General features: G+C 47.1%; 1 protein-coding gene across 4 annotated transcripts in view; it reads left to right on the plus strand.

The window, feature by feature from the left end:
• The window catches only part of ARHGAP44 (Rho GTPase activating protein 44), a 178,456-nt gene that overhangs the window by 142,817 nt on the left and 23,355 nt on the right, over positions 1–12,284 (plus strand). For all 4 annotated transcript variants that reach the window (XM_012777369.2, XM_012777380.2, XM_012777405.2 and 1 more), the window contains exons 13-16: positions 2,245–2,325; positions 5,413–5,526; positions 6,100–6,191; positions 8,045–8,225. In XM_012777369.2, the coding sequence (XP_012632823.1) occupies positions 2,245–2,325; positions 5,413–5,526; positions 6,100–6,191; positions 8,045–8,225 (468 nt within the window). The remainder of the gene's footprint in view (positions 1–2,244; positions 2,326–5,412; positions 5,527–6,099; positions 6,192–8,044; positions 8,226–12,284) is intronic.

Below are 12,284 nucleotides of genomic sequence, written 5' to 3' on the forward strand. Positions count from 1 at the left end.
GGTCAGATTACAGCTGCTTAACAAATAGGATCGGTTTCCTGTCTATTTCCAAGTGGAACATTGGTTTTTCCCTCTAGTTTCCTAGTCAGATTTCCTTTTGGAGATGCCTGCCTCTTTCTCGAGGTTGAACTGAGGGGAGAGGGAGTTTCTGTCAAGGAGGACCTCAGGGTCCTTGGCCACAAGTGATGGTCCTTGTGCTGGGCGTGGGTCCGAGGTCAAGGGGTCAGAGCTGGGGCCCCACCCTGTTAGCGTTTACCATCCAGTCTTTCTAAAGGAAAGGTGTGAGGCTTTCCTAACCATGTAGGCCTTGGTGGAGATTTGTATAAAAATGTAGTCCTATGATAACTTTTTAAAAAAAGATTACAAAAGGGCATGTAAATAAAAAGATAACTTTTGGCTCACGCCTGTAATCCTAGCACTCTGGGAGGCCAAGGCAGGAGGATCCCTCAAGGTCAGGAGTTTAAAACCAGCCTGAGCAAGAGGGAAACCCCCGTCTCTACTAAAAATAGAAAGAAATTAATTGGCCAACTAAAAATATATAGAAAAAATTAGCCGGGCATGGTGGCGCATGCCTGTAGTCCCAGCTACTTGGGAGGCTGAGGCAGGAGGATCACTTGAGCCCAGGAGTTTGAGGTTGCTGTGAGCTAGGCTGACGCCATAGCACTCTAGCCCAGGCAACAGAGTGAGACTCTGACTCAAAAAAAAAGATAACTTTAGAGCAACTCTTTTTATAGAGTAAAGAATCCTTTGGTTAGTGGAAAGGGTCCATTCCCTGAGTTATGTCCTGAAAGGTCAGATTTCCTAATGTCTATATTGAGTTCAGGTAATTTACTTATTCAGAAGGTGCGTATCGAGCCTCTACTACGTGCCAGCTGCCAAGGAGCTGACATGTAGTAAGTGACATCCGTCGGACTGGCCTGCAGCCTGCGCCACTGCGATGTGAGGGCAGCACGGAGCTCCCTGGCTGTGCCCCACGTCCTCCTGACAGCCCGGAGCCCACGTGCCAGAGTGGGCCTCTGCCCTCTGCCCCCACCTGCTGCTCGGCACATGTTCACTTGGGAAATATGTGTGCGGAGGAAGTTTTGTTCCAATAGCAGAGAACAGGACAGAATAGACAACCTACAGAATGAGAGAAAATATTTGCTCTCTACACTTCCAATAAAGGTCTGATAACAAGAATCTATCTAGAACTCAAAAGAATTAACAAGAAAAAAATCAAACAACCCCATCAAGAAACGGGCAATGGAAATGAACAGAAACTTTTCCAAAGAAGACAGAATAATGGCTAGCAAACATATAAAAAAATGCTCAACATCTCTAATCATTAGAGAAATGCAAATCAAAACCACAATGCGATATCACCTTACCCCAGTGAGATTGGCCTGTATCAAAAAATCCCAAAATAACAAATGCTGGTGAGGATGTGGAGAGACAGGAACACTCTTACACTGCTGGTAGGACTGCAAATTAGTGCAACCTTTGTGGAAAAGAATTTGGAGATACCTCAAAGATCTAAAAATAGAAATACCATTCAATCCAGCAATGGCATTATTAGGCATCTACCCAAAAGAGCATAAGACATTCTATTATAAAGACATCTGCACCCGAATGTTTATGGCAGCACAATTCACTATTGCAAGGACATGGAAACAACCCGAGTGCCCGTCAATTCATGAGTGGATTATTAAAATTTGGTATATGTTTACAATGGAATATTACTCAATTCTAAGAAATGACAGTGAGCTAGCACCGCTTATATTATCCTGGATTAAACTTAAGCCCATTATCCAAAGTGAGGTGACACAAGATCAGAAAAATTGGGCTCCACATGTACTCACCATCAAATTGGTACTGACTGATTAACCCTATGGTACTTAAATGGTGGTGGTGCTCACCAGGGATTCGGGGGTTGGGAAGTTAGACCCACATCTGAGGGATGTGGTGAGCATTGTGGAGGGGAAGGGCATACCTCTAACCCTTGCCAGGGAGAGGCAAAGATATAAAATGCAACCAAAATGTTCGTACTTTCATATTTTCTTGAAACAAAATAAAAATGTGGAAAAAAAAGAAAGAAAGAGAGCACAGAGGGGGAATAATAATAACCAGTTTTTTAAATAATCATGTGCTGATGTGGTCAGTTATGACGGTTGGTTCCTTGTTAAATACGATGACTGATTAATATGATTGCCAATGAGACTTCATTGATTCATGTTCAACCAATGGCTTTTCCTATCAATTTCCCAGTATCCAGGAGCAAGATAAGAAGCTTCAGGCTCTATGGAATGCTTGTGAAAAATTGCCTAAGGCCAATCACAACAACATCCGGTAAGTGGGTAGTGAAGACACATGGCTTGGGCTTATGTAACCTCCAGACACAGCTTCCCTCATGGTAAGTAACATGCATGGCACTTTATGGTGCCCAGGGTGGTGTTAACATACGTGGTCTATTTTAAACTGCAAACTACCCTGTGAGATAAGGCAGGGGTAATTATTAGCATTTTGCAGATAAGGAAATGTAAAGTTTTCCAGTGGCAGAAGAAACAGACAGAGAGAAAGAGTGGGGCCAAACAAAGTAGCTTTATTATGCACTCCCAGACAAGGTTCTTGGGTCCCAAAAGAGGGGGGAGCCGAGAAGTCACGTCTGTTTGGAGGGGCTGTGAGCCTTTATGCTGTTTGGGGTGGGCTAGGGACTTTTGGTGGGAAGAGCTGGGGTGACCTTTGGTGGTCATTGAGAGATAGGAGGGGCTGGCAATATTTGGGGAATCCAGAAGCCAAAACTTTCTTATCCGGGTGGATATCTAGGTGTGGTTCTTCTCAGCGGAGTCTGATCTCGTGAGCCTTTTCTTTTTTGATCTCGGGAGGGGAGGGGGCCCACCACCAGCCTTATAGGACACAGACTTAAAGAAGCTCTTTGACTTTGGAGGCCACTAGCCATTAGCTAATTCAGTTAAGTTCTTTGATTTGCAAGGATTCAAAAATCAAAGCAAGCGGTCTTAAGATGTTGGGTATTTATGGTAAAGACCAGAGTCTGTGGACACACGGGAGAAGCTGAACCTGACCCTGCAGGAGCTGGAGGAGCCAGAGGCGCCCTTGAGGGAGTCTGCAGGAAGGAGAGGAGAGGGAGAATGTTCTTCAGTGCTCTGCACGCACGAGCCCCTAGATGCGTTCCACACGTCTGCCTCTCACACTTCCTGCTGCCACCCAAGATTTTACTTCCCGCTGTGCTGCGGGTCTTCCCCTACGCCTGGCTCCTGCTGTTTCACACTCTGCTGCTTTGTCACTCTGTCTCGCCGCCAGCGCCCTCCTGCCCCTGCCACCTTCCCTCCCTGCTTCTTAGCGTGTAGGGTTTCAGCGTCAGCACCTGCTGCCATCTGCCTGATTATTTGTTTTCCTGTTAAAAATCTCAAGAGCGACAGAGTGGTAGTTCCTCAAAAGATGAAACCTGCCATTCACATATGATCCAGCAATTCCATTTCTGGGTGTGTGCCCAAAGAACTGAAAGCTCGGGCTTGATATCTGCACACCTGTGTTCGTAGCAGCGTTATTCGCTGTGGGCAAAAAGGGGGAAACCCGGATGGCCGTGGGCAGATAAATGGGTGACCAGAATGTGGTGTGTTCGCACAGTGGGATACGAAATGCCAAGTCTCGCCACGGCGTGGACGTGGATGAACCTTGAGGGCACGGTGCTACGTGAAAGAAGCCAGACATACTAGGACTAGTACTGCAGGATTCCACTTACACAAAGTGCCTAGAGTGGTCGGACTCAGAGAAAATCCGAGGGTCGTGGCCAGGGAAAGGGAACAGGGAGGTTGTTGTTTAATGAGGACAGAATTTAGTTGGGAAAGATGGAAATGTTCTGGAGAGATGGATGGTGGGGATGGTTTCATAACAGTGTAAATGTACTTCATGCCATGGACTTGTACACCTGGAAATGGTTAAAAGAGTAAACTTTGTGTATATGTCATCGCAATTAAAAAAAAAATCCCAAGAGTGAGAATCGGGCCAGCACAGCTCACGGTGTGTCACTGGCACCAGCCAGAGGGTCGACTGCTATCGGCGTGGTCCCCGAGTCCTGGTCGCGTCCTGTGTGGCCCCCTGGAGGCTGAGGCATGGTCGGGAGAGGCTGTGGGCGGGGTTGTCAAAGTGACAGCTTAGTGACTACACGGTAGGGCCCTGGGTCAGCTGCACCTTCTACAGGGCGGACGGAAGGTGAACACTACCCCCCACCCCCGCCGCCCCTGGGGGAGCCACACTTCACTGTGAGCTGAGCACGTGGGGTGAGGGCCGCAGCCTTTTGTAACAGAGTCCAGGAGAAAACGTGTGCCCCTGGGGTGGTCCTGGGACCTCTTGTCAGGCCTGGCAGGTTTTCAGTGTGTTTTGCCAGAGCTACTTTTTGTGCTTAATTCGTGCATAGCTTCTTTATTGGTTCTTTTTTTAAAAAAAATAATTTTATCGAGCTGTGATTCATATACCATTGTATCTTTTTAAAGTATATAGCTTAGTGTTTTTTTAATGTATTCGTAGAGTTGTGCAACCATCACTACTATCTAACTTTAAGCATTTTCATCACCCCAAAAAGCAGCTCTGTTCCCATTAGCGGTCACTCACCATTTCCCCCAATCCTGCCCCTCGCAACCACTAATTCACTTTCTGGCTCTGTACTTTTGCCCATTGTAGACATTTCGTATAGATGAAATAATATAATATGTGGTCTTTTGTGTCTGACTTGTTTCATTTAGCGTAATGTTTTCAAGGGTCATGTATGCTGCAGGCTGTGCCCATATTCCTTTTTCTGGCTGAACAGTGTCACACTGTGTGGACATCCCACGCTTTATCTGTTCATCTCTTAATGAGTATTTGGGTGGTTTCCGTTTTTTGGGCTGTTGTGAATAATGCTGCTGTGAACAATCTGCGTTCAAGTTTGTGTGTGGACGTGTTTCTCTCTTGGGTATATTTGGAGGAGTGGGATTGCTGGATCATACGCTAAGACTACGTTTTAACTTTTTCTTCGTTGGATCTTTCCAGAAAGCCCAACTAAGGGTAATTCCAGGGGACACCACCTCTAGCATGTCCCTGCCAGTGACAGCTCGACACTTTATCACTTCTGCACACAGGCAGGGTAGCAGGTCATGGTCATTCCATACTGAGTCAAAAGGAAAGCCGGGGACAGGGTGACCCGTGTTAGTTGAAGCAGTTACTGACATCTAACCAAGTAAGGTCTGAGTCCATCTGTTTTTGGAAAGAGAATACAGAATTCCCATTTCCCGCCACGTGATGTATTTTCATCACATTGCGGGTCGTGTGAGTCTCGTCCATAAGATGTGTGACAGGAGAGAAGTTTCTGCCCAGTCCTGGGTGCACAGGGCTGGTGCCAAGCCCTGGTTAAACCTGGCCCTTCTGGTTTCTTTTCAGATACTTGATCAAATTTTTATCCAAGCTGTCAGAATATCAAGATGTAAACAAGATGACTCCCAGTAACATGGCAATTGTTTTAGGACCCAACCTCCTGTGGCCACAAGCAGAAGGGTGAGTTCAGGGCGGGGAGGCCGTGTGGGTGGCGCAGGTGGGCTGCAGGGCCTGCCCTGTTTCTGTCAGGACCTGCTTTTTCTTTTAGGCTGGGGAGGAGGGATAGAATTCTGTAGGTCTTTTTTTTTTTTGGTTGATGGTCTCAGAGCTACAGGTCTGTACTGAGGGCCTTCTCTGAGCTAACGTAAGTCACCATCAGGAAGGGGAGAAGACGGGAAGGGACACGAGGCACAGGCAAGGCAAGCTCTTTCAGGCCCCCTGGACACTCTGACATCCCAGCGTCAGGATTCAGCGGGATAGAGGACCGTCTCCAGGGACAGAGGACGACCTGGCAGCGATGAGAATGAAGGCATGTTGAAAATGCCTTCATGGACCTTGCCCGTGTGCCCCGGGGTTGTCCCCGTTCCGTAGATGGGGAAAGAGAAGCTCAGAAAGATGAAGTGTGAAGTGCCCTTCTCAAACCTCGGTCTGCAGGGCTCCAGTCTAGGGCCCTTCCCAGGCCCTGTGGCCAGAGGACCGGGCCTCTCCTGCCGCCTTGGCGGTAACCCGCCCATCCTCACTCTGTGCTTGCAGGAACATCACGGAGATGATGACCACGGTCTCCCTGCAGATTGTCGGGATCATCGAACCCATCATCCAGCACGCGGACTGGTTCTTCCCCGGGGGTACGTGGTGGCATCGGGGGTGGGGGCAAGAGGCAGGGAGCAGGACGATCACTGTGAGTTCTGAGCTTTTGAGACCAAGTGCCTTCAGCCACAGGTGTTTGTTTGTTTGTTTGTTTTTTGGAGACTGTGTCTTGCTGTATTGCTCAGGCTGGAGTGCAGTGGCTTCATCGTTGCTCACTACAACCTCAGACTCCTGGGCTCAAGTGATCCTCTTGCCTCAGACTCCCAAAGTTCGAGGATTACAGGCCTCAGCCACCTCAAACTCCCTGTTTGTTTTGATTTTAATCCTCCTACACACACGTGTGCACACACACACACACCAGGTACCAGGGTAGAGCCATGGCTGCTTCCTACTCTCCAATCCCTGTTTCAAGGGAAGCTGTGGCCTGAAGGTGTCCACTGTCGGTACTAACCATGTCTGTGGACTCTCCTGGTCTAACATCCACACCACGATTTCTTCAAATCTACGAATCGTGGGATGCTGGTACAGGAAGGACAGAGAGGTTCTCTCTCTGCTCCAAACCCTTCACTTTATAGATGCATCAGGCACCTGAGGCCTGAGATGGGTGGGGACTTTCATTCAGGGCTTATGATCACCTGGGTGCCCTGCGCTTTCCTTTTGCTACCCTAAGCTGTGCCCTTGGAGTTGCCCCTCAGCATGTCATGGTGGGGCTCAAAGGCAATGGGGCTCTTTTCCATACCTGCCTCGAAGTTGAGCTCTCAAGGCAAATCCCCCGCCTAAGCAGAGGATTCAGAGATGGTCTCAGCTATGGAAGCCCATTCCCTGATGACTTTCAAGGGTGACAGCTTTGAAGAGACAGCAGTAGCTACACTAAATTCGGTATCTGCTTTAAAGAAAAAAAAAAAAAGAAAGAAAGAAAGTGGCACTGTACCTCATGTTTCGCAAATATTAAGGGAGTGCTATTGGCTGTGTGATAGCAGCCGTTAATTAATGTGAGGATGAAACGTTGCAGTTCTGCGCTGTATCCATTAGAGGCAATCAGTTAATGCCGATCTGCCACGGAAGAAGTTTGATTGTCTTTCTTTTGCTTCGTGTGTTTTGACTGTGAGAGTGCTGAACTGCTGATTTCGTACGAGTTCTGTTGGTGACACAACGTTGGGTGGATGTAGGAAGTCGAGATAAAGAAGTGAAGTAGCAGGAGTTGAAGGCAGTGATTCCGTGGGTCCTAACTCATTACCACTGCAGACAGGGACCGTGCGGAGCTCGGTCACTCCCGCTCACCAGGCAAGGATGGGACGAGTCCGTCTGGGCATCACTTTGATAGCCAACGAACAACCTTCACGAAATCTCGTACTATTGCTAACCTTTTTCATTTATTTTCTTTGGTTTTCCAGAAGGACATTATCATCATCCACAAATATTAACATTGCCTCTTATTTTATTTTCTTGACTAATTTCATTGGCCAGCATTTCTCAAATAGTGTTGAATAACAGTGACGATAGTGGGCATTGCCATTTTTTTCTGATTTGATTAGGACTGCCCCAAGGTTTCACCCTTAAGCATGAGGTTTGAGAAAGATGATTCTGTCTGTTTCAGAAGGTATCCATCTGTTAGTGTTTTACTCTCTCTATATTTTTTAAATCACAAATGGACATCACTTTATTAAATGCCTGTCTAGGTGATCACATTTGTTCTCTTCTTTGGCCTACTCATATGATTAATTATATTAGTAAGATGAATTAATAGCAATAGATTACCTAAGGTGGCACTAAGGGATGACATTTTTCCAGGGGTAAAGCGTGAAGGAAGTGTCTCTCCTCATTCCTCTCCTGCCCAGGAAGGGTGCGACAGGCCAAGAGTTGACGTATACCAATTCTTTCTTCCCTGCAGAGATAGAGTTCAACATTACAGGCAATTATGGGAGTCCAGTGCACGTGAACCATAACGCCAACTACAGCTCAATGCCTTCCCCAGACATGGACCCCGCTGACCGGCGCCAGCCCGAGCAGGCCCGCCGGCCCCTCAGCGTCGCCACGGATAATATGATGCTGGAGTTTTACAAAAAGGATGGGTATGAACTGGTGTCCCTTTCTCAGCATTGGGGATTGGGGGAGTGGTGGGAGGTAGAGGTGAGACCTAAGAAAAACAGAATTACAAGAAGGCTACACTTACCCTCGGCAGTTTAGGTGACTTGTAGCAATTAAACTGTCACCTCATCCTCAATGCTTTCACCTGCACTCTGTGGTGAATTTCTCTGGCTGGCTTCCCTTTGGGCCAGAGGTAAGTGCAGCCTTCTTAGCTGACACAATTGTGATCAGTATTAATTAGTTCTCATCAAAAGAAAGAAAAGTTGGTCAACAAGGGGAATTAAAAAGAAATACATAGGCACTCTATACTCAAAATGTATACATGTATGCCAGTTCTTGAATTTTTAGTGGCTTTACTTTGATTATAGATCTGCTCATTTGCATTCTGCGGAAGGCATCCTTGCACAAACACCTTTGATTGCAGAGTTTAACATCCCCAGGTTCAGCATCTTTAAAATAGAGAAAACTTGAAGCAGTCCCAGCGTAAAATCGTTGTAGGTTTTTAAGATGTTTTCCTATCTTTTATTGTTAACACCTATACTTACTTTGATGCAGCTGAGCGACTCATAAATGCATTCAACTTAGTTTGCACAGAAACAACTATCTCCATATTCATATTAAATCAGTTTTCATACTATTTAACTACATCAGATGGTCCCCATAATAAGTAAAATGGGCATAAACAGGTTCATACCAAGCACAGCTGACTCGTGGTGGGCACTCACTCAGCTGTGGCCGCCAGAGGACGTGGAGTGGTGGCGTGTCCGGGGGGCTGCAGGCATCAGGGACTATGCCTTACAGAAGGCGTGGGCTGCTTCCGTTCGCCAGCCAAGCCAGTTAAGTAAACTTTGGTTAGGATTTAAAACTCACTACCGTGAAACGGAATTTAGCAACTGCTCCTTCAGAATAGCTGGGAATGTAAAGCCCTGAGTGGGAGTATCCGAAATGCAGGCAACAGGCAGTAAAGCAGCCACCACCTTCCCTGTCCCGCAGACCACTGGGCAGCCAGAAAGCTCCGTCTGAAAGGGGAACGGCCTGAAGGGCTCAGGAGGGAGGGGTGCAAATCCGAGAGCTGTTGAGGCACGAGTGTACTCTTCACCCTTCTTCTCTCTGGGTGGAGCTGGCATTGGAGACCTAGGCCTGTTTCCTGGGATTGTCTTCAGAATGCCAGTGTCCCTTCCTGCGTTAGCTTACCATGGGGGGGGATCCGCGTGTGCGGCAGGTGGAGGTTGGTTGTGTGCACTGTGCGAGTGTTTGTTGTTTCCTACGTAGCGGGGAAAGAAGAAATGGAAATTCTTAGAAATTCAAGTGAGTAAAAGGAACTCAGAATCAGAGCGACAGAGACAACTAGTGAGTGTATTGGAATCTGTTTTTAAATCTCGTTCTGGGTAACTCAGTTCCTTTGTGAAATCTCTGTAAGTTGAGGGGGTGTCTGAGGGTAAATTCTGGTCCTAGCTAGGTGACGGAGAACACCTGATGTTCGGTCCCAGGTGTTTCTGCATCAAAAGTGTGCTTTTTGGCCGGGCGCGGTGGCTCACACCTGTAATCCTAGCGCTCTGGGAGGCCGAGGCAGGCGGATTGCTCAAGGTCAGGAGTTCGAAACCAGCCTGAGCAAGAGTGAGACCCCCATCTCTACTAAAAATACAAAGAAATTAATTGACCGACTAAAAATATATATGCAAAAAATGAGCTGGGCATGGTGGCGCATGCCTGTAGTCCCAGCTACTCGGGAGGGTGAAGCAGGAGGATTGCTTGAGCCCAGGAGTTTGAGGTTGCTGTGAGCTAGGCTGACACCACGGCACTCACTCTAGCCTGGGCAACAAAGTGAGACTCTGTCTCAAAAAAAAAAAAAAAAGTGTGCTCCTCCCGCCTCCCTGCCACACCTGGTCATTCCCAGTGTCCCCCATGAAGCAACCCAGGTGGTCTCAGCCGGAGTTATCCCTGCAGAAGCACTGAGCACTCATAGACTGCTGCTGGCCGCTCCGCTATCGGTAGGCCGACGCAGAAGCTTGAACGATGACATTTTAAGCAGATGCCTCACCTCTGATAAAGTCCCCTTACTTAATAATTTTGCAAACGACATGCCCATTCTGCGTGCTACTCTGATGTAAAATTGAAACTACCACCATCTACTTTAAGAGTGCAGGAGATACACTGCACAAGTTATTGTTGCACATAAAATGAAATGCATGGTATGTATTTTTAAAGTTGTGTTAAATATTAAATTCAATGGAAGTCTTACCAGTTTGGGGTAACCTTGAGTTGTTTGGGGTATGTGGCATCTGTATGTATGTTTTAAGGTACAGCAAGTTTGTAGAAGATAAGTTCTTTTTTTTTTTTTTTTTTTTGAGACAGAGTCTCACTTTGTTGCCCAGGCTACAGTGAGTGCTGTGACATCAGTCTACCTCACAGCAACCTCAAACTCCTGGGCTCAAGCAATCCTCCTGCCTCAGCCTCCGAGTAGCTGGGACTACAGGCATGCACCACCATGCCCGGCTAATTTTTTCTTTATATATTAGTTGGCCAATTAATTTCTTTCTATTTATAGTAGAGACGGGGTCTCGCTCTTGCTCAGGCTGGTTTCGAACTCCTGACCTCCAGCTATCTACCCGCCTCAGCCTCCCAGAGTGCTAGGATTACAGGCGTGCGCCACCGCGCCCGGCCTAGAAGATCAGTTCTTAATAGGCTGTAAGAGAGAAACCTAAAGTTGCAATTGTGGGGAGAGGAAAGGAATTTACATTCACTGAGTCCCTATGTTATCTTAGCAACATTAGGGCAATTCCTTACATTTGTTCCCATTTCTGACCTTTTAAAATATATGAGATGCATTTTAAAGACTTCAAACTGCTCATTGAAACACTAACAAGTTAAAGCTCATTGAAGTTTCTTGACTAGGTTAAAAAGAAAATATGAATTATATATCAGTAAAGCTGTTACTTAAAGAAGAAGAAGAAAGTCTGGGGCAGAAAAACTGAATACAATTTGAAAAAAGTGCTAAGTTCCCCGTCTGTGTCAGTGACATTTTCCTGGGCTGGTGGCTGTGATGTCTTAGACATCACCCAAAGTAGTTTACTCCACTCGTGACCCTGGGCTTTGGTCCTGATGCCTTTCCGGTTCGCGATGACACAGGAGGCTGAGTTTATTTAGTGAGTCCTGGGTCAGATTCAGGAACTTTAATATTGAATAAACATTAATCTTTGTGGTAAGCAGAATAATGCCCCCCACAAGATAAAAAGATACCAGGTCTGAAACCCTGAAACCTGTACATAATACCTTATTTGGAAAAATGGACTTTGAATGTGTGATTAAAATAAGGATCTTGAAATAAAGAGATTATTCTGGATTACTGGGGTGAGCCCTACATGACGTCATATGCATCCTTATAAGAAGGAGGCAGAGAGAGGTTTTACTGCACACAGAGGAGGAGCGGTGAAGATGTGGCCACAAGCCAAAGGACGTCCACGGCCACCAGCAGCTAGAAGAGGAGAGGAATGGGTTCTACGCTGGGGCTTCTGGAGCGGCACAGCCCTGCCGGCGCCTTAATTTCAGCCCAGTGATACTGATTGCAGACTCCTGGCCTCTAGAACTGTGAAGGAATGAATTTCTGTTGTTTACAAACATTGTGGGTCGGGCACGGTGGCTCACGCCTGTAATCCTAGCACTCTGGGAGGCCGAGGCGTACGGATGGCTCGAGGTCAGGAGTTTGAAACCAGCCTGAGCAAGAGCGAGATCCCTGTCTCTGCTATAAATAGAAAGAAATTAATTGGCCAACTAATATACATAGAAAAAATTAGCCGGGCAGGGTGGCGCATGCCTGTGGTCCCAGCTACTCGGGAAGGTGAGGCAGCAGGATCACTTGAGCCCAGGAGTTTGAGGTTGCTGTGAGCTAGGCTGACGCCACGGCACTCACTGTAGCCTGGGCAACAAAGCGAGACTCTGTCTCAGAAAAAAAGAAAACAAACAACATTGTGGTACTTGTTACAGCCACAGGAAGCCAACACAACCATCCACTCCAAGAGCTTGGCGGAGACGATGGCAGCAGA

The sequence above is a fragment of the Microcebus murinus genome, chromosome 18 (assembly GCF_040939455.1).
Source record: "Microcebus murinus isolate Inina chromosome 18, M.murinus_Inina_mat1.0, whole genome shotgun sequence".
Taxonomy (NCBI): domain Eukaryota; kingdom Metazoa; phylum Chordata; class Mammalia; order Primates; family Cheirogaleidae; genus Microcebus; species Microcebus murinus.